The sequence below is a fragment of the Manacus candei genome, unplaced genomic scaffold, assembly GCF_025592945.1.
Source record: "Manacus candei isolate 608988 ecotype Guabito, Panama unplaced genomic scaffold, ASM2559294v1 h1tg000014l, whole genome shotgun sequence".
Classification (NCBI taxonomy): domain Eukaryota; kingdom Metazoa; phylum Chordata; class Aves; order Passeriformes; family Pipridae; genus Manacus; species Manacus candei.
The window spans coordinates 21503275-21526560 of record NW_026138062.1 but is presented as its reverse complement, the minus strand read 5'-3'; the positions used below and the strand labels follow the sequence as shown (position 1 = coordinate 21526560).

Below are 23286 nucleotides of genomic sequence, written 5' to 3'. Positions count from 1 at the left end.
TACTGTGGTGCACACAATATTCAAAGTGAGGCCACACCAGTGCACAGTACAGAGGGACTGAGTTCAAAAGGACCCACAACAATCATCAAGTCCAGCTCCTGACTTCACACAGGACAAACTAAGAGTTAAACCATACATCAAGGAGTGTCGTCCAAACACTTCTTAAACAACAGGCCACGACCTGAGGAGCTTGTTCCAGTGTTTGACCACCCTCACAAAGAACTTTTTCCTAGTAATGAGTCTGAACAACCCTTGATGCAGCTTTAAGTCATTCCCTCACATCCTATCACCGGACACCAGAGAGAAGAGATTAGCATCACCCTCTGCACTCATCCTCACAAGGAAGTTGTAGACAGCAATGAGGGCTCTTCTCGGCCTCCTCCTCTCTAAACTGAGCAAATCTAGTATCCACAGCTGTTCCTCATAAGTCTTGCCCTCTAATCCTTTCATCATCTTTGTTACCTCTCCTTGAACACTCTAATATTTTTATATCTTTCTTACTGCACACAGCACTCAAGGTGAGACTGCACCAATGCTGAGTAAAGTGAGATAAACACTTCTTTTGACTGGTTAGCTGCATTGTGCCTAATACACACCAGGTTGGCCCTTTTGGCCACCAGTATACGTTGTTGACTCATACTGGGCTTCCCATCAGCCAAACCCACCAGATTTTTTTCTGCAGGACATTCCAGCCTCTTGTCCCCCAGTCCACTCAGGATTACCTGATCCCAGGTGCAGAATCTGGCATTTGTCCTGATTAAACATCATATAGATGGTTATTGGCCAGCCCTCTAGTCTATCCAGATCTCTATATTAGGCCTATCTACCCTCAAGAGAATCAGTGGTTTCTCCTAATTTAGTATAATCAGTAAACTTAGGGCGGACTCAGATCCTGCATCCAGGTCATTGATAAAAACATTGAAGAAAATTGGATCCAAAGGAGTGGATGGTTTTGCTTGTTTCTTTTAATCGGGAGCGTGGGGTTAAAGCCAGAGATCACAAATCAGTTCACAGCCTCCACCAGCTAAACTCTCTGCTTGAGACTGATTCATTATAAATCAGCTTTCTTGCAGCTTAATTTACCCGCCTGTAAAACAGGTAATTCAGAGCCAGACCGTCAGCTGTGAACTGGCACAGCTCCACTCAGTTCCCAGTGTCAGGAGGGGGCATATTTGGCCAAAATTAAGCATCATGCATCCCTGGTGAGGCAAGCAGAGTCATTTACATCATGACCTGGCTCACTGCATCCATGTCTACATGGACAAGCACAGATGTGACAGGATGCTGCTCTGATACAGATATTGAACAGCTCTTCTTAAGCTGAAGTGGCAATGCAGCTTCCAGAGGGGATCTGTCATATGCCTAGCATGTGACTTGTGTCTACAGGGCACCCACTCATATAAAAATGATTTTTCTCTACATCACAGGAGCAAAGAAGTTTCATTAATCTCAACTAATCTGGCCTCTACTGTTGACAATGAAGTCTGCTATGTCCATGCTTGTCTGTGAAATATTGCTGTTTTCAAAATACTATTTCTCTGGGTGTTAGAATTAAGTGATCCCTTATAATGCTCTCCCAAACTATGCTTGGGAAGTGAAATGACAGAGTCAAACAAAAACAATCTCCTGAAATTCAATTTATGGAACCAGTCAGAAAGTACATAAGCACACATCTGATAGGACAGCTTCACTTCACTAATATCAACTAATTAGAGAATTAACTTCATGATTTTCTGCCCAACTAACATAATTTCAAAATCTCCCTTCAAGAGTTCTCAGATCAGGGTATTTCTTGGTACAATCTCAAGACATCCTGCTTGAGCAGAGAAACAAAACCAAATGTTTCTCTTACATGACCTCCTCCTGGTCTTAACTGAGCGTAAGGATTGATGGTTTAGTTGTTCAATTTCCCCCAAGAGTTTTAGTTTTTCCATGAGGTTAAAATATAATATGGATCATACTCCTACTACAAGAAGCGACTAATACACAGTATGCAATATTAATCATAGGTGATATTTTCAGAACATAAAAATATAATATCCTCAGAAAGTATTCCATATATTTTTAAGAAGACACGAAGACTTCATGGACGGTGCAAGAGATCTCTTGAAAAAAGAAAAATCTTACCTGTCACAAGCTGTTGTCCTGCTAATCCTACTGGAACCATCCCCAGATTATTCATAGCTGTAGCCCAAGCTGTCGGATCGGTGACTGACATGTTAAGCTGTGTGGTGTCTATAGCTATGCTTCCCAAACCATCAGCTGCTGCAAGTAAATAAACGAGAGAAGTCAATGCATCACAATTTTTAACCAAAACTTTCAGTGAAAATGAGGTATCGCCACTGCTGATTTTGGGTTTGTTTTGTTTCCTAATTGTGATCCACCTTCAGAACATTGCTAATAGTACTTGGTATTGTATAGCTAAACATAAAGACATTGGAAACATGCAACAGACATAAAATGAAATAAGAATGATTCAGGTTGGTTATATGGAAAACTTTTTCACCATGAGGGCAGTCAAGCAGTCATCACCCCTGGCAGCTTTCAAGATGCAACTTGATAAAGCCCTGAGCAGCTAGCCTGACCTTATGGCTGGCCCTGCTCTAAACAGGACGTTGGACTGGAGACCTTCTGAGGCCTCTACCAGCCTGAATGAATTGCCCTGCAATACTCTGATATAATTTAATGATACATAAATAATTGTGGCAACTTGTCAGAAAGCTGAGAGAACCAAGCATACCCCAAGGTAAGAATTGTTTTCCATAAGGTGCAATTTTTTGTTTGTAAAAGATTTAAGAACACATTATCCCCTAAATAAAAAGAGATCAAACTAAATCCATTCACTATGGGAAATACCAAGTTTTGTTCTAAAAAAAAAGAGAGAATTTTCATTAATATGGTCAAAATAGACTGAGCCCAGGTGTGGATTTTCCTAGGTTGGGGAAGGAAGAGTGAGTCAGATAGCTAAGGGATGGTACCTTTCTGATACTGAAACACTAAACACAAGATGTGATCACACATTTTTGCTTCTCCCCTCCCCAGTCACAGCTGAAATCAGCTCTTTCCAGCTATTTTCTTATGACCTTTGCAGACCTGAGATATTTACCAGCAGCCATTGCTTCTCCCCAGTTCCTTTTGTTCCCGTTAGACTTCTTCAGCTAGGAATAACGAACTACTGTATTAGCAGCATCTTGAGATGGGATATCACTAAGCACAGGGCCCACATACAGCTCATTAGGCTCTGAAACAGAAAAGACAGAAATCAACTATCAGTGCCACAGTCAGAACACAACAACAGACCACTTTGGGAATCCACTCAAAGCTCCTCCCCACTCCCTCTGGATCACCAGCCCCAGTCTGTTTGCACACATTTAGCAGGTACTGTAGACGTGTTTCAGCAAATGCTCATCCTTGCCTGCTGAACGAACAGTAACACATATGAATCTGTCAGACCACTGAAAAGCCCTTCGCAAATTAGGTCTTATCAGTAGCTACACAGCCTCATCAGCATGAAGGCATCAGCTGAAAGAACATATTAAGGGATGAATATGATTTATTCTTTTTTAAACCGTTAACAATTAACTGATGTTGTGAGTTCCAAGGAAATAGTTGTCTGTTCTGAGATAAAAAGGAAAAAAAATACTATGCAATGACTTACAGAATGGATCCTGCAGTGGTGTGGAAAAGAAAACCTAACAAAGCTGAGGACAATGCCTGCTCCTTAACTAACGCTATATCTTTGGCTCACAAAGGTTAGTTAGCTCAAAGCAAAAGTGGAGTATCTGTTTCTAGATGATTACTCTCATCAAGTATCTGTCAGACCATGAATTTTACATAAGGGCAACTTCTTGCTGTTGCTATTGTTGTTTGTGAAGCTGACGATGTCAACGTATTGCTGGTCAGTGCATCACTGGTCGGAAAGCCACTGGTAAGAGGTGTGACCAAAGTGAGTTCCCAGCACTTAAAGCAGAGGAAGAAAATGCTGGACTGAGGATGATCACATACACATACCCATGTTAGTTTTTGTGCCTTAGTTACATGGGACTATGGGTAAAGGACGGCTACATTATTTTTTCGCTGTCCAGCAGCCTACGAGATCTGACATAGGGTATTTGGTACCAGGAGCCAGCAACTGACCATTTTGAACATTTTTTAATGTTTAGAAGTCATTAATGCTGTGCAGATGTATCTTGGTGACTTGTTCAGCCCTAAAATAGTTGTGCTAACTTTAAAAAAGTACTTGAAAGACCTTAATTAAGAGGTTTACAACATGCAAACCCAAAGGATTCATCCTTAGAAAAGACACAATTAACATAATTACACTGTATTTTAGCTTAGTACCTCCCACACTTTTTCATGTGATGTGCATAAAGTACAAGCCAGAAAGCTTTATACTATAGTTCCATGACACTGTATAGATCACTTCATAGGAACATCACCACATCAATGGCTGTAAAATCAAAGAAAGAGTTGAGATCAGGCAATGCTCTACATTTTTTAGTTTGTTGTAATAGGCTAAAAAGCATTTTGTTCAAATCTACAGTGGGTCCATTTAAAAGTCAATATTTATCAACTCTTAATATTTGAATTTGCAATTCCAATTCTTATTTGATCTCCACTATTCATTATGCATAACATAAAATATTTTTATGGTAAAATTAGCTTTTAAATAACATCTATAAACACCAAACAAACATTGAATGAAAGTCATCTGTGGGCAATATGACTACCATAAGGCAAGGCACCCAAGATTTATGTCCAGTTTTTAAAAACTGGATGTCTCCTGTTCAGCTCCTTAAACTTGTACTTAGCTCTTTCCACAGAGGCTATAAACTTCTGACCACAAACATCTATTTCACGGTTAGGGCTCACTGAATTATTCCTTGTCAATAAGTTATTTCTCCCCTTGCTCTTTGTGAATAATTTCCAAACCAATCCCAATTTACAAACATATGCTGAATAGCTCAGATGAGAGTGGTTCGCTTCTTCCCCTGACCAGCAGCCTTGATGAAGAAAGGGGGATTTAAAAGTCAACAGTGATGAAATGCCTCTTCATACCTTGTTGCATGCTATTTGCTTGTCCCCATAATGCATCACCGTAACCAATGGGGAGGAAGGAGGTACTGCCCCCTGGTTTTGGGGGCATCTCAGGTAGGCATGGACTACTGGGATAAGAGGTAGAGAATTGGCATTGTATTCTCTCTCTGCCACGCTCCTTCCCCCACTTTACTGCTTATTGAAGTGTGCGCCAGGTGACATAAGCAGATCTGCTGCCAAACTACAGATCTGTTCCTACAATCTCTACCACCCAAATCCACATTGCAGTTGCACCAGCTCTGCCAGAAATGCAGAGCTGGTGCATAAAGGATCAGACACTGGGCTAGACAAATGCACCTCACCTACTGGGAATTAGTAGGTGACTTTTTGATGTTTGCCTTCTGACAGGTTGTCCACATATATCTAATTTTGGTATACGTTCATGAATTAGCCACAAGTATTTGTTAAAGTCCTTGCAGAGGAACAAGAACATAACACCATGATTATGAAAGAAAGTGGAATCAGTGGGTTAATTGCTGAAACTTATGTTGTACTATACCGCTAGATCTGCCCAATATGCCATAGAATTCTTTGCTCAAAACATACTCTTGTAGCCCACACTGGCTCTAGGCCATTTTCCTTTCTCTCTGACCATCAAGTCTACTGTTTTATCAGCAAGACCTGGATGCAGTGCAAGCTGAACTGGGGAAAACCCATAAAAGAGCACGTGAGAAGACTAAAGTAAAACTAGTTCTATCTAACCAAGAACTGCTGCAGGCTATTTTGTCAGTGGAAGAGAGCTGAATAACAAGCATAAACGAACTTATGAACACTGAATAATTTGCAGTAAGCTGTAGGCAGAACTAATGCTCCATCCTGAAGGACACAGACTGTAGAAACTAGCTCTTTTTAAAAGAAAAATACTAATTGTGAACATCCCTTTGAGTGACAACTCAGTGGTTACATTAACACAGAGCAATATAATATGGCTAAAATAATCTTACAGGCATTTCACACCTGATTTAGACTCAAACATTAGCTTTTGTTTAAAAGTTTACAAAAATTTGGATAGAGAAGGTTCCATTAATGCTTAAAATTAAATCAGCTGTGAGCAAATTTCAGCTTTTCATTGTATAGCTGAGACACTGCACTATTAAAGCCTTCATGGCACTGGAAACAAACCAACCCAGGAAAACAAACCAACCCACTGACTAGGTCATATTAAAAAGCCAAGTGCTAAGTTCAATGAGAAATACATCTACTAGCAAAGATTCTTGCTTTCTTAATAATAAATGGAATCACTGTGCCACTGGTTAAACTGGTAAGAAAGCATAAGCTTATGCAGGGATCCTGTGTAACCTGAGCAGACATTAATCAACCCTTTTTAATGACACTGCACCTTTAGAAAGCATTCCTGATCTGCAATTCATGTGTAAAAGAAATCCGTGTTTATAAACACTTGTGCATGGGAGTAGTTCTACTCGAGGGGAGTAACTTCAGAAGCAAATAAAACTATAATACTGATTTATTTTCACATTTAGGAGAAAATGTCTAACATGTTCTGGGCCCTGCTATTCCTTGAGATTTGGGAGAACCAGGGTTGTTAATACAAACTTTTTTATTTGAGAACTTCTGATTAACAAAATGTTAATGCCAAACACTTTGTAAAGCAATTTCATGTTACACTTTTGGGGTGGTCTCTCTTTTTGCAGACACAATGCAAGGACTGGTCCTTGGACAGTGCATTGCGAGGGACATTAAGACTTCCCTCAGACAGGTTGTCAGGAAGATAAAGCACCCTCAAGTCGATATCAATGAGCACTTCTCAGTCATAGCAGTCATAGCAGATTGTACTTAGTGTGCATATTTTATACCAGGCAATTAAATGCAGTTACCCAAATGAATACAGAAATCAGCTATATATTGTGCATCAATTATCACAGGCAATGAATGCCATGAGACAAAGAAATTAACACAACATAAAACTAATTCAATAACACAGTAGACTGTGAAGTTAAAATCCTACCCTTTAGATATCCATAACACCGCAGACAATGAGGTACAACACTGAGTGTAGCTGATTAAATGTACCACTGTAATGAGGCTCTGTAGAGTGCCCAGGTCAGCGGCCAGCCCTGGGATGCAAGGAGGAGGTTCTCTGCCCAACTCTGACACCAACCTGCTGGGTAATATTTCAGTTATTTCACCTCTTTATCTAATTTTCAGGACCACTACATCCTTCAAGGAAAAGACTGATGGCATCAACTTTTCAAAACCTGGGACTACAAGTTGCAAAGACATTAAATGCTATTGGTACCAGTTCTTGAGACAACGCAAATGGGAAGCAGCAATGTGGCATCTTGTCAACTGCTACATCTAGGCAAGTTTTTCTGTCCTTAAAAGAATGGCAAATTTCACAAATTCAAACACGATTTCAAAGTGTTACTGTTCACTGTGATTCATAGGACAGTGGTCATTAGGTTAGTCACACTCCACCTGACCTGCCAAAGTACAGGTAATTTAATTGGTTATCTCCAGCTGTCTTCTAAAATATATCAAGCGTTTTGTACTGGTTCTTCCCAATATTTTTGTTTGTCCATCTGAATACAAGACTCCCAGTAAAGAAGGGAGAAAGAGAAAGAAAAGCTAGACAAGGATATACTGTAAGTCGCTATCTAATTCTTCCTGACCATCTTACAATGAAGAAAGATGGGAGTAGCAACAAAGAAGGTGATACTTTTGTGCCACAGCAATCCTATATGGGGCACATGAAAAAAAGAGCATCTTCAATGTGATTCTGAAGGTGGCTTTAATTAATAATATTGCATATGTAGTGTTATAAGAGGAGGCATTGCCTCATGTTTTTGCATGGCTAGTGTATGTTAACACCTAGAAAACCTCACCTAAATTCTGAAATTCAAAAGGAATTGAAGAAATACACACATTTCTTGCAATAATTTGCAAAAAGACTTTTACTAACTCTAAAAAAATACGTGCGGTACCAGATCATTTTTGAAAAAAAAGTCTTATTTTCTGGGGTGGGACCCTAACTTAGGCATCTAATGCTTCACCTCCTTGCAACTCTACTGGAGAGGCCTGTTGCTTTCCAGCATCTCCAGAGTCACCCTGTTTATCTGGATTTGTCTGCCACGCCTCCCTCACAGGATGCCTTTGAAAGCAAAGATTGATTCTGCAGGAACTGGCACTTGCCTTAAGAAAACAGCTTCATTAGGCACAAGATAGTGACAATAAGCTCCCTTAGAGCCTAAATGGGAGCTCTAGTTACGTGTTCACTCACATTATTTTTCTGATTTTTTGTCTTATGAATGATTTATAACACCTTTGTTCATTCTATATTATGCCACTAAAAAACTACATTGTCATCTTACAAACTCATAAAATATGTGCTGCCGCATTAAAAGCTTTCACTTTTCACTAGGTACACTGAATATGTAGGTTTCTGCATAGTTGCAAAGGATCCTTTCCACCAATTTTCACTGAAAAATAGTTAATGAGTACATCATGGACATACTGATATGACTAAGACTACTTAGAGAAAAATCACAATATATTTAATATTCAACAAAGCCAATTTGTACAACGCATATTTTCTGGAAGAATTGCTCATTTGAGATGCTGAGTTACTTCAATCCTCTGCCCCAGTGCTTCTTGAAGATAACGCATTGTACACACAAAGGCCAGACTTCTCTTGGAAAGCAGAACACTGAAAGACTTCAACAGAGAAAGAAAAATAAAACAGAGGTCACCAAGACAAACAGGTGTTGTCTTCAGATGCTCCTTGAAAGGTCACTCGGTAATATTTCATGGTAAATCCTGAACTTCACTGGTATCTCAGAGCAAAGTCTTAATAGGTTACAAATGCACTTTTTCTTTTGTGTGTATTTTACCAGCTGTGGTCTGAATCTGCTGATGCCTATAAATAAAAGAATCTGGAAGCACATTAAGCAAAGCATTATAGAAGTCCAGCTGACTTACTGAAAAAGCATATGCAGTTCCAAAATCATCTGGAACAGAAAAAAAAAAACAGCCATGTTGCTGGCTAGCAATGCAGTGCAGTCTTGATAAAAAGAGGTCTGATTATTCCTTGAACACAAAACACTGTTGTGAACTGATGATTGCATCTCCATTTTTTACCCTGCCAAGATGGCTTGCAATTGTGACTCGCTTCCCATTTAAAAGAGCATGACATTTAGACATACTGACTAAATTAGGACAATCCTTTATTTAAATGCCTGCATTTAAATTTAATTTATATTTAACAACAACAACAAAAGTATCCTGAAATCTTTTAATTACTTATAGCGGTATTTTAATAGCAAGTCTTGTATCACATTGTTTTCTACTAAAGGCCAGTGACCACTTTAGAAGCGTGATATCCCACACCACTGTATTTCAGTCCAAAGAGGAAGCACCTGAAGTGGCTTTTGAGCAAATACACTTCAGCAACTTTACTGAAAGGCTGAATAGTGAAATGAGAGGTGCTGGAAAGGCTCCTTGATGCCATAAAGTACCTGGGCCAGTCATTATATATGGGCTATACATGATATTTCTTATCTTTCTGGGTTGGAGAGAAGATGTATATAAATGCACCACACTTATCAAATACCTTCTCTCACTCTACTGTACAATGTCCTTGCTTCGTGTTTACCAGACCTACATCAAGCTGCTAAAATACAAAGGGTTGTTTGGTTGGATTTTTTTTAAACAAAAACAAAGGAGGGGGCGAAGGAAAGAAAAAGAAAAAAGACCAAAGCAAGCTGGGACACATTTCCAGAAAGAGCATGTTGGCTAGTCTAAAGTGAAATCACTCCCGTGTCACCTCCTGAAAAAAATTAATAGCTTGACAGGTAAGCCCTCTCTGTGGCAGAGCCCCAATGACAGTACCATACAGACCATCAGAGGCAGGGGTGCCTCATGATTGAATTTCCAAATGAACACAGACTGCTGTCTGCTAGTCCCAGAAGACCCGGATACAGTTGACTTTCACATGGTAACATTATGTATGGAAAGTCTATTTTAAGTAACTTTTTAGAAGTTTCTAAAATGCATTCATTATCATTTTTCTACTCCTTCAAAGTCTGTATAATTGAACTCCTGGAGTTAAGGCAGCCTGTCTTTTCAGGCAGAGATTCATGGGGAAGAAAACTCAAACCTGTCAATCAAACTATTTTCATATTTTTAAAATACAGTTTTATCACTGGGTCAAATTGTGGCAAGAGGTGATATCTACGTGTCCTTGGTTAAGTGCCTGGGTGACCTGCAGAGCACGGTTTTGCAGAATACTTGATGCAATCTAAAGTCATACTGATCAAAATGTTATGCAATACCATCAGGTATTTTCTCAGTGACAGCTGTTAGGTGAAACTCTGGAAAAGAGGTTTAGGCTTGGTTGGTTTGTTTTAACTCAAGGTTTCTGATGCTAAATTTTGCTTAAGAGAAAATCTCACTGTCTCTTCTATCAACGTACATCTGTCCTCACTCTGAAAGCTGCCACCCCTTTTAGCACATCACACTCAGGATATCTTCTCCAGCTACAAGCTCTAAATCGCTACTGTGCTCCCTGGGCTCATTTATCTTGCACTTCTTTTATTTCTCTTAGTTTACCTCCTGTTCTCCATTTACCTCATAATGCTCTTTCTTGCTTTTTTTTGTATTATTTTGTTTCCATTCACTGACTCCACACTTCCCCTTACAACCGAGGCCCATTTCTTGCCTTAATCTACTCTGGGCCATTCTCTCATCCAAGTATCTCTTCACATTATTGTTTGTTACACTGTACTGTTTTATTACGAATGGGAGGGATTCACCTCGCCTAACTTCTGGCAATGTAGACATGTATGCTTGAGCTTTCCTGCTGCCATCATTGCCAATGGGGAGAACCAGATACTTCTGCCAGCCTGTTTCAGACACCTACTTTGCTAGGCAGTGAAGTACACCTTGGAGATGCACATCTCGCTCCTCTGAGTAGAAGTCTACACTGCAGTTCTGGATATGAACATCTGCTTTGTCAGACACCCATGGGATGAGATGAGCTGTGCTGAGCAAACTGTGCCTTGGGAGCTCAACTGTCGCTCTGCTACCTGCATACCATATGAATCCCAGTAAGACACTCAGTCCTGAGGGACTTGGCTCTTCTGCTTGATAACTCTGGCCTAGTGAACTGCAGGAGAATAGAAAGCATGACTCAGTTTGCAATAACTCATAAAAATGTCCTAAATATAAATACATATAGATATTTAGAGAGAGAGAGAGAGATGGCTTGCTTTCTGATTTTATTTTCTGCCCATCTCCAGTGATTATGTCAACATATGACTATTAGTGTTTGACAACGGGAACTGCCCACTCTAACACATTTCCTGCAACTGTGATGCTCTACATCTGCCTTTTCTCTGGAGAGAAAAACATCCTGGACCTTTTCTTCCTACTTCCAAATGAATTCCATCTCCTCCTCCTCATTTCTTTACTAGACACTTAACTTCCTGGCTTCTTGCAACTCCCATTTTAAAGATCAGTGGAAACCACACACACCTCTTGGCTACCACAGTCCTTTGTTTCTGCCCATCAGCCTTGCCACATATAATCGCTTTCAAGTTGAGCACAACACCTTCAGGCAAAGCCCCACCAGCACATAGAATCACTAAATCACAGAATACTCTGAGTTGGAAGGGACCCACAAGGATCATCGAGTCTAAGTCTTAACCCTGGCCAGGACCATTCCCAAGAGTCACACCATGTGCTCAAGGGTATCATCCAAACATTTCTTGAACGCTGTCAGGCTTGGTGCTGTGAACACTTCCCCGGGGAGCCTGTTCCAGTGCCCAACCACCCTCTGCGTGAGGAATCTTTTTCTAATACCCAACCTAAACCTCCCTTGACACAACTTCAGGCCATTCCCTCGGGTCCTGTCACTGGTCACCACAGAGAAAAGATCAGTGCCTGCCCCTTCTCTTCCCCTCCCCGGATCTTTGTATTCCCTCATACCCATCAGCTTTCAACAGAAGTTGAATTAAGTTGCTAAGCAGAGCCAAGAATTTTGTCTGTTTTCTGAACAGTTGTTTATGAGATCACTGGCAAGTTACCTAAATTAGGATTATCACATACTCTGTGGTCACTGAGGGAGAAGCAATCCCACAGTTAACATAAGGTCAGATCAAGAGAATAGCAGCTGCTGTGCATCAGCTATGATCAGGCAACAAAAGTTATTGCGATGCTTCTCCCTTGTAACTAGCTGTCAGAGGGTCAGGATAGAGGAGGCTTGAGCTGCAGATCATGGTGAATATGATGCTAACCCCCCCCCCTCCCTCCAGTTGGTCCTGCTGCACCTTTAGGCGGACAACAATCCTTCTATTCCCCTTTCCCTGAAACACCTTCCTGTATGTGTATTTCTTCAATTTCAGTAATAAATCTTCAGGGCAGGAAATCATGTGGATTTTCCCTCAGGCAGGGCTAAAACCTACTAGAAACCCATCATTCCTTGTGCTGTAATTGGACTGATACTGGCTTTAGCCAGGAGGCCCCCAGGCAGGGATGTCAGTGAGCCAGCAATGCTCTGAGACCCAGAGGCAGGACCACCGCCTTGCCAGGCTTCTGCATAGCACCTTGTGCAACAACGCTTTCATCCCTTTTAAGGCTTTTAAAATACTACTGTGTTACAAAACTAGGAATATTGATGATCATAGCATCCCCCTCTCTCCTCATGCAGGCCTTCCGCCCCTTTCATGAAGCTAATAATCCTCTCACAAACCATTTTCCAAAGTGTTTTACATTTGTTTGTCTTTTCTTATTTGATTTATAAGCTCTTCAGGTCAGAGAATTTGCCTTTATCTATGTTGGCAAAGTACAATGTCAATTTACTGCACTATATAAATATTTCCTAATAACAAGGGCAATAATAAGAATAATGTATTTACTGTAATACAGTATTTCTAACCTTCAAGATACAATAAGAAACAACCCAAAGTCAACAACAAGACCGAAAGATTTGCAGAACCTTTAACTGTGAAGCGGAAGCCACAAAGTCACTCTGTGAAACTTTGGTAAATTAGTTACTTATATTCATAAATAGCGGTAAAAATCCTTGCAAATTGACCCTCTGGAAAATATCAAGCAGAACATAACCAGTGTAAACCAGCAGAGTACTGCTTCACATGTGTATTATAAGGGTCACAAATGGCTTTCTAGTTACTTTTTAAACAAATGCAATGTTAATACTTTCACTGCAACATTATGAATAAAGCATTTGGCCTGTAGCTATGACTATGGTATCTGATGGCTTTTGACTTGTTTGTTTATATTGTCATCCAGAAAATTTATGTACCGTGCTCTCTTGGACTCAATCTTGACTTCACCTCTTGAACGTGCAGAGGGCACAGCCCATGTAGAGGGCTCTGGGGTGCAGCAGTTTGCCTCAGCTTCCCCAGAGTAGCTTGATGGCTACCTTCAGTGCCCTCCCTACAGCAGCACAGAGCTCTTCTGGCACATGGGAGAGAGAACAGAGTGCCAGGGTCAGTGTCCATACCTATTTGGCACCATCTTAGTTCATGTTGCTAATGGTTTCTTTGCTCTTTAAAGCTCTGAGGTATCAAATTAATCAAAATAATGGTGATGGTGCAAGAGATTAAACTGACAGGAGTATGAACTGCCCTTGTTTATCCAGGTGATACTACAGGAAGTGCAATGCCGATACATGTAGAGGACAAAGCCCTGTCCTTTGAATTTACAGCCTGAATAGAAAATGCTTTGTGAGACCACTATATTTCTGTCTAAAATATATGGTTTAATTTAGGAGTGCCCAAGTGACACTAGTGGCCTCTGATATATAAGTGGTCAGGGAAAATGACCTCTATGTACCTTCTTGCCTGAAGCTCAGAACAACAGCAAGTGGATCATTTTGAATGGGCCCCATTTATTATTCTTTTAATTGCCTACTAATACTTCTTTCAGTAGGAAAGACTAATAGAGCCCTTCTAGCTCCCAATGTCTTCCAAACCATCCAAAATTGCAATTCAGCCAAAACAAATAAGGGGTCTTCCATTCTCCAGAAATGAAAAAGCAACTGGACAGGGATCTAGGAGATTCCTGTTCCTCATACAGCTCTGCAACACACCTTTGGCAAGTAATTTAAACTGTCTATGCCTTCATCCCACATGAAATGGTGTGATTATACTTTCTTTATCCCAGACTTTATTAATTTTGCCTAGTGAGGCTGTTCTCTGCTTATGGGGTATGTCCAGCATCACAGGACTATGACCTGGGCCTGCAGATAACACAGGATGGCATTAGGTTGAGGAATATTTTTTCCCTGTAAAAATCAAGACCAAAGCAGAGTAGAATAAAAAAAAAAAATCAATGCTCATAATTTCCTTTGGAATTGCTGTCTATCTGAATGTGGAGAAAATAGTAAGTTTCCTTTAAAAGTACTTGCAATGAAATTCACACTCTGTCAGGTGTAAATTACAGCCTTCATCTCATCTTGTTCTATCTACAGCTCCTTTCTTAGTCATGCATAGCACCAGTGTACAAAAATATTTCCTGCATGTGATCAAGCAAGTATGGGCACATAAGATGCAAACAAAATATGAGACTTAAAAAAAAAATATTTACTGGCATCTTAAAAGAAAACTAAAAGTTTGTAATCATGCGATTTCTCACTAATTTACAACTGTGCTTGGGAAGACAATTCAAATAAATCTATGAAATATTTATTCTTAAAGAAGTCACAGAGAACTGAGATAGCTAAAAATAAATGACAGAAAGAAATAATAAACCCAGGAACATGATTATATTGTGCAATCACAGATACAGTAGATCACTTAAATTAAGTCTTGATCATCATAGAGCTGTTCGGTGGAATAGCACGGGAAAGAGACTTTTCATCTTTTTTTTTCCCCAGTGTTTTATACAAGACCTTCTGATTGCATATGCTTTACAACATCCAATAGATTACTTCAGGCGAATATCTATACATCATACTAAACACTGTAGAAACTCAGTTTCATCCATGCTCATCTTTGAAACAGTGAACTCCTCCCCAAGTCCCATGGGTTGGTGACACTGTGAAATGCATCAATGGCACATGGTGATGCATCACAAAGTTTGGGAGGAGTCACCAGATGGAGTTGTAGTGCACTGTTGTGTTAGCCCATATTTCAAGGTACAAACGATTTCAGCTTGGGTAGAAATTCAATGTTCTTAATCTTCTTTAGGACAGCTGTGGCTAGGGGCAAGGAAGCAGCGTATTTAGTTTAATTACATGTCCAGAAATGCCTGAGCTAGGAAATTCTCTCTTTAAAGTCAGCTATTTCCTTTCATTCAGGAATAGTTAAAAACTCTTAATTGTTAAGCTATCTATACAAAGGCTATACCTGAGGTTTACTACTGATTAACTCTCCAAATGCTTATCAGTTGGTGAAGACTTGATGTCTGCCACAGCTCAGAGAGAGAAGCAATAATTTTCTAGATGACAATCAAACACCTTTGGGGGGCATTAAAATTAAAAATCTGCTTGTTCAAATAATGCATGAACAAAACAGCTTTGTATGATTTCTCAGGGAATGAAAAAAGATGCCATACCTGCTATGAATGGCTACAGATGTTCTGAAAAATCTGCAGACAAGATACCAGACTTTTCCTGTTGTGTCTGGTACAGTTTTTTGCACTTTCCAGGGTAAGGCAATCAAGTTCTGACCCCTAGCTTCCTATTAATCAACACTTGGGCCAGTAAATGTAGTTTAATTGAAGTCCATTCATGTTTCTAAGGGAAGTTTAATGATGGAAAGATTCATGCTCCATCTCATCTCAGTGGTAGTAAGATTCATGTATGTGGATCCATCACTGAGAATGGCCTGGCCTCTGTTATTGTTAATTGAAGCATATTAAGAGATTTAGCAGGAAAAAAAAATCCAAATTTGAAATGTCAAGAGACAGATCCATCCAGTTTCATATTCTGTAGTTATATTATACCTTAATTACAGTTAATTGGGAGATATTGTTCCTGGTGGAAGAGCATCTGACAGTTTTTGTGGATGATTAAACATAGAACAGAATTTGATGCATTTGTTGAATGTGGGATCTGTTTATTGTGACTATGCAACTCTATCTAGAGTATCATTCCCACTACATAGCAAAACAAAAGAAAGTCACAGATCAAAAATATTTCCCGCGCCCTGAGCACAGAACCAATGAGGGCTTCAATACCATTTGTGAAAGAGTATTCTTTGATTGAGTGGTATTAGCTGGACTCCTTTCCCCAATACAGTATAAAATACAAAAAGTAGAAACCCAGGCTGACAGCATGAGCTCAGCTTCTGCTGGTGTTGATACAGTTTGCTCACACTTATTGACCTATGATGCTGAAATATGTTTTGCTGGGCTGTCTGAGATCATTGCTTATGCTTAAAATAGAAATGGCAGGATTGGTTTTATCAGTGAAAAATAAGCAGTGCACATCTTCTGCCTGAAAAGTAACCAAATTAACATTTGTGAAGTAATCTTTCTTCTCAGTTACCAAAAAAAAAAAAAGAAGGAAATTGGCTAGGTTACTGGTACTAGAAAAAGTCTTGGTTTTCACAAACTCTATGCATGCTGGTTTTCTAAATGCCTGATTACTCTGAACTGCAACAATTGTGATAAATCATTTTCTATTTACTCTTTAGTGCAACTACATGCTTTGGGCAAAGATTTTTTTTTTTGTTCATTATTTAGTTAGTTTTAAAAGCAAAACCACTCTTTTAACACATTTTTCCATTCCCAGTGATGGATTTTATCTTTGATATGTGATCCAGTTATTTAACTACCTCTCACTACTTCTCCCATGAATTGTTTATACAGCAACTTGGCAGCATAATTTGCATATCACAGGAAAGATCCCATTATATGTTCCCAGAGGTGCAGTTGCACTAGCTTTATCACTTTCTGCCACTAATGCACATCCCAGAAGCAGAGTGTCTGGTTAATCCAGAAAGGCACTTCTTGGCTGCCAATAGTAATTAAACATTAATGGTGCAGTTACAACATTTTCAGCCACTCAAAAATTATCTACCCATTGTCTTTGCTAAATATAATACCTAAAAAGATATTTATTTTTTCATACAAATTTTCCTTCCATGGGAAAATCACAAAGCTTTACCTTTATTATATTCTGTTCAGCTGTTGCAGACTTGACCTAAAATTACTAGACAAGGAACAAATGCACAAAGAAAAAAAAAAGTTGGAAAGAAGGAAAACATGCTTAGAAGCAGAGTAACTCAATATACCACAGAAGAGCGGGAGAAGACTAGGAGCTGGACATGGTATTTGCTCTCCAGACTCTTATTTGATGACCGAATGGGACAACGGCTCTAACTGCAGGTTTCATGGTGATATAAAGCCCATATTTGGGTGTATTCCAGATTATTCTTCACACATTCTATGAAACTTAAAAATAATGACAGCAACATAACTTTCACTGAGAGGAGCACTTATTCCAAGAGTACTCTAGCAACATCAAAGCATACAACCACTAGGGATCAGAGCACAGGAACTGAAGGGAAGCCAGAAATACACCACAGTCAAACACCAATTAATTTCCTTGCACAAAGCACTGCTGCCTCCAGATGTTTTCCCAACAAGCAGACAAACAGTCCTATGCCTTCAAACAGAGCTGTCTGACATACATTTGGAGGGAACACACATTGTAGGTACCAAATCTTGTCACCCTTGATTGTCCCTGTACACCACCAGGCAGAAATGCAAACTCCGTTTGGGTGAAATTTGGAGTCTGAGATCTAGATCAGAATTGTTAACAAAAAGAGCCTTCTCAGAAAGTGCCTCACGCAAACATAGTAACACCCCCCAGCTGCATTCAGTGCAATAGCCAACCCAGCACCTTTCTCTCTAGCAATATGACAAACCCACCACAGAGGGCTCAAAGAGAGAGAAGGGGTTGATTCACTAAGAAAACTAATGGGCTATTTAGTTAGTAGCCTTTGAGTCACAAAGTCAATCTCAGTGAAGAGTGATTGAAACTGGCTATATCCCATAGCCCAAGATCGCATTACATAGTGCAATAGCCAGCAGTCACAGTGACAGAGCAAAAGGCAGATTAAGTCTAAGGATAGCCTGGTGGGCAGGAAGGAAAATCAGAGCTGTTCCTGCCTGTTTAAAAGTGAGCATTTAGTTTTTAAGCCTGTCGACATGATCCTTTTTGAACACATTATGTTTACTGACATGCTACCCTGATATTTTGGGTTAGTAAAACAAAAAAAAAACCCAAAATCCCAAACCCCCAAAACAAGAGGTAAGGTTATAAAATCAAATATGATGATTTCTGCATGTTAAAAGAAGTATTGCTTCCACAGAGACTTGGAAGCTCAAACAGCTGAAGCACTGTGCCAGTACATGAAAACCAAAAATGGAACTGACCTGGGTTTCACGGTTCAAGCGTGCCGTGGCAGGGATCCCGGCACTACTTCCAAATTCAAAGCTTGAATAAACACAGTTGTAGTTTCTTGAAGTGGATGCTTTTAATGTAATCTGAAAAGGGTGTGAGAAAGGGCATACTCCTGAAATGTATGTTTCTTAGGTTTAAATTCTGGAGAAGCCCAGCTCGTGACTGCTTGCTATTAAGACTGTTCAGGAGAGAGGGAGCGTCTTTGAGTTCACATACTTAATGCTCAGTGGTGTGTCTGCAGAGTGGCAGGAAATAAACAACAGTGAGGAGGGGTTAACCAGAGACCTGCTGGCTAAAATCTATATGCCTGGAAACAGAAGGGAGAGGGCTGCAAGGTCAGATACAGTTCAATTGTTTCTAATAGGGCACCAGCCACAGAGCTACCAGGCACAGACACCCATCACAAGCTGTACCCACCTTCTATCCCCCCCTAAACTCAAAATAGCAGTTGTGCATCACATCATGTCAATCTTTCTGAATTGATCTAGAATGTCCTCCTAGTTCCCAAATAGTGTCATTACAAACCACCTGTACAGTAAATAGAAGGAGAAGACAGAGAGATCAAATAAGCCACCTATGCATGGATCTCCATCATAATATCTAAAACTCCTCAATAACCCCCAAGATCTATTCTCCAGCTTATTTCCTAAGACAGTTGTGTGCCTTCTGAAATAATGCCACCATTCTACCATAACTGCATCAAGGGAATATCCACACAGACGGTCAGATAAAAGTAAAAATGCCTCTGAGACTGAGTAGAAAATCCCTTTACTTAGAGCCTGTCTACCAAAATTCACCACTGCTCCAATAGATTTCCCCTTTCTTCACAACTGACTCAGCAGACAGGAAAGGGCTTTTTGAAGCCACCAGCTGTGTATGCAAACAGATGTATGGAGTTGGGCATGGAGCACAGCATGAGTCAGAAAATCCAGATGTGGGAAGGCTTGAGGAGGAGAGAGAGCAGCTGTCCATTATTCTTGGAAATGTGCAGAGGAAGAATGAGCAAAGCTATGCTTCAGAAGAGCTCATTCTGCTGCAAATGTAAAGGATGCAGCAGACATTTTCCACAAGATCCATCTCAAGAACTAACATTGGTAGAAATCAGATACGACTGAAGACATTTTGCTTTAGCTTTTTGTTAGCAGCTTTTTTTAGAGAAAAACCTGGGGTACTGTGCCACATCCCTGTCTCCCCCTCCCCCCCCAAAAGCAACAAATTCAACTCTATAATAGAATTACTAGACATTGAGGAAACACTCAATAGCAATGGAGAAGCATAAAGTAATACTGTGGTTGCACACATTTTTTTTTTGGCATACAGACTAGTTACAGATGCTAACCGAGGCAATTTCATATGTCTAGATATTTACTCTATGCTTGTAAAATGAAATGGTATTTTTCATCCCATCTTGACTGGAACAGAGAATATGTTTGGATTATAAATTGTTTAGAATTACTTGTTAATACTGTTGGCTTTTCTGTATCTGCTTGTAGGAGGGACAGGAGGGAGAAGATGGATAATACTTGACAGATAAAACTATAGAAGAGAAAAACAGAAAGCAAGCTTTGTTTTCAACACATTTAAACTGGTCAAATGACAAGAATCAGTTGCCTTGGAAGCAGATCTGCAGCTAAATGAAACTTTTCACCTGTCCAATATATGAAATATTTATTATCTGAGTGTGACTAGAGATTCAATAAAGCCAGACACACAGTGCAGAAAGCAGACCCAAGCTCATCACCTCCATGAATTTCACAGGTCCTGTGGCAGCCAGATTAGATTTTGCCACAGAGAAAGGGAAGTGGGTTCAACTGCAGTATTGGGTGTAAAGAGAAATAAAACTAGACGAAAGCAACTTCTCAACTTTATATTTGATTTAACCAGGTTGGTGAAGAAAATGATGATCTTATACTGTGTTTAGTAAGGCTGGAAAACATTATCATATCCAGTTAGAGAGAAGAGACCACTCTCTCTTTATATAATTACTTTTCCAATAAATTTTTCTTGGCCACTTGTTTCCCCATAAAAATTGCCCAGTGTTTTTGTCATGTAGAAGTTGTTGCATTTTTTTTTCCTTATTTTGTGGGGGTTAGAATTAATTTACTATAGAGATGAAACTTGGCAGAGATCCAGACACAACAATCTGAAAAACATTCATTCTAAAATTCAATTATGGGATTCCTTGTTTATTTTATCTCAGAATTTGGTTCCTGCAAAATGGATGACAGTTGATGCAAAAGTGGGCATGTAATCTAGTTCACTTTATTTTTCAGTAAAAAGACTTTAGATATTTCTGTTGCTGCAGACATAATCCTGACTGTGAACAAAAACCAGAGCCATTATTTAAGAAAGTGATAATTTTGCATAGCTGCTTTCATAAGCGAATCACACTTTGAAATAACATTTTAGCCCTTTATCACATTCATTTGTTTCTCAGAAAATCCAGATTTCCGAGGTCTTTGATGTCCTTACTATTGCTAAACAGCTTTAACATCTGCATTCTAAGGTGCTGAAAATGTCTAATTAAGCTAAGGGGTAAAAATAAAGACAACAGTCCATTGTCATTATATTCTAAATTGTACCATAATAAAGTATAATATTTCTGCTGGGTCTGGGGAGTGGGGGGGGGGGGGGGTGTATGTGTGTGTGGGTGTGTGTGAAGTGACTGAAAAGTTGTAGAGAGTTAACACACAACACCAAAATATGATCACTACTTTCAGTTCATGCCATTTCCTTATCACAGTGCACTGGGCAATTGCACGAACACTTTAGTAGTAAATATTGGATCAGATAACATCACTTCAAGTCAGAATTACGGGCTCTTGGGTGCTGCATAGGACTGATCCTGCCCTAACAATTAAGATGGAAGTGAGTTATGAACAAGATGGGAGAGGAGGAAGAAGAGCACAAGGAAAGAGGCAATACGGTATCTGAATGGTGCCATTGCACAGTGTGCCCCCACAAAATTGATGCACAGACTGCTGGATTACTGTTTTCACAGTGGCATGTAACAATTATATCCAGCCTCTTTCACAACATCACAGACCTTAAAATATTAACAAGTCCTCTGTTTCAGTTATGCTACTCTGGCAGTAGTCCCGTGCCCTTAAGAGAGTGCACCTCTGATCCTGGGCAGGAGCATTTTCCCATATCTAACACATAACACTTACTTATACACTCACACTTTTCCTAGACTCAGCCTTCATTTTCATTGCTTCTGTGCAAATTAGTTCCTCCACATCTGTTACAGTCCCTTTGCCCTCTAACAGAGCACTGTGCTTATGCTTTTCCAAGCATGCCAGAAAGAGGTTGCTAGGTTCCAAGTTCCCCAAAAAGCACAGAACGTGCCTTCTTTCCTACCTTTCCATATGCCTGGAATACCCCCTTCTTTCCCACCATGGTACATGAAGTACCTTCCCTTTCTTTCAGAAAACTGAGAATCCATCTGTTCGTCAAAGTGCTCCATCTGCAACAACAGCAAGTCCAGTGATGTGCTGCCAATATTTCAACAAAGGGCTCCTCTAAACCCATTCCCCTGAGTCAGTAACACAGCCCACATCCCCAGGGTGAGGATGCTTGCAGACAGGAGGTGTGTGTGAAACAGGCAGGCTCTATTCATTTGGTTTTCCCATTTCGACAAAATGCTTTCCCACACCTAAGGAAGTAGGCAGCACCATTTGGTAAATGCATTTCTTTTACATGCCTCCTACCAGAAGTGTTAATACTTGGGTCCTAGGAAGAGAAAAAACAAAACAAAACAAAACAGCAAAAACAAACAAACAAACAAACAAACAAAACAAACGAAAACCAAACCAAAAACCAAACCAAACAAAACCAAACCAAAACAAACATCACCCCCCCACACTTTGTTGCAAGAGTTGCAGAGTGTGCACGACAAAATACAAGGGATAAAGATGGTAGGGAGGAATCTGAATCCCTTCAAGGGACTTCTCAGAACTGTGTCTGTGTCAAGCAAATTAGTGAAAGGGTCTCAGTTACAAAGAAGGAAATCGTGCCAAATTTTCCTTTCAATATGAACTAGTGAAGGCTTGAGCTTCACAAACATGACTGGTAAGCCTGAGGAAAAGGGTGATGGAAGAGGGCTCAACAGTTAAGGCAGGCATTTTTTCAGAAGGCAAGTGTACAGCACTTTTGCCATTCGTACTTCTGTATCAGGTCTGAATCCATATCATACAGTTTATAAATACATGTATGCATATATATGTATAAACACGTGAATTAGACAGTTGCTTTTACAAACTTGGGCTGCTGTCTTTTCTTCATAAGTCATTCTGCCTCAGGCATTTTAAAAGTCCAGGTTTAATAATTTTCCCTATGTGATTATACAGGAGTTGATGCAGGCCAGGATGCTCCAACTGCATGTACTTTTGATCATTCACCTCTTCTGTTCCTGTTTATCAGCTGCACAGTGTTAGATTTATGACAGTTGCAATCACATATAAATGGCCAGCTGTTAAATTACATTAAACTCCTAGAGTTTTCAAAGGTGACAGTGACAGTATATTATTTCCTATTTTTTAAATCAACAATTTCTTAAATCATTTGAGGCTGTTAAAAAAAGAACTCTCTTCTACATTGGAACAAATGATCTATACCACTTCAACTCTCTTATCTTGATGCACTTTTTAAATAAGGAAAATTAAACCAAACCAAACCAGAAAACAACAAAAAACCTGGACTCAACAACTCAGTTTTGAGTTCAGCAGATGACTTATGTTGATTTTTAAGAATAAAGAACACAAGATTAGCAGGAGTGGTTGCCATTACATAGTTTAGTT

At 39.7% G+C, this 23286-nt stretch overlaps 1 protein-coding gene across 9 annotated transcripts in view; it reads right to left on the bottom strand.

Moving 5' to 3' along the window:
- The window catches only part of ENOX1 (ecto-NOX disulfide-thiol exchanger 1), a 364884-nt gene that overhangs the window by 130709 nt on the left and 210889 nt on the right, over positions 1-23286 (bottom strand). For 7 of the 9 annotated variants that reach the window (XM_051778707.1, XM_051778705.1, XM_051778704.1 and 4 more), the window contains 2 exons: positions 3107-3241; positions 2128-2265 (listed from right to left, as the gene is read on the bottom strand). In XM_051778707.1, the coding sequence (XP_051634667.1) occupies positions 2128-2265; positions 3107-3116 (148 nt within the window). In that variant the 5' untranslated portion in view covers positions 3117-3241. Of the gene's footprint in view, positions 1-2127; positions 2266-3093; positions 3242-18459; positions 18827-23286 lie in introns of those variants that run through there. The other 2 variants (XM_051778708.1, XM_051778710.1) reach the window with 2 other exon arrangements.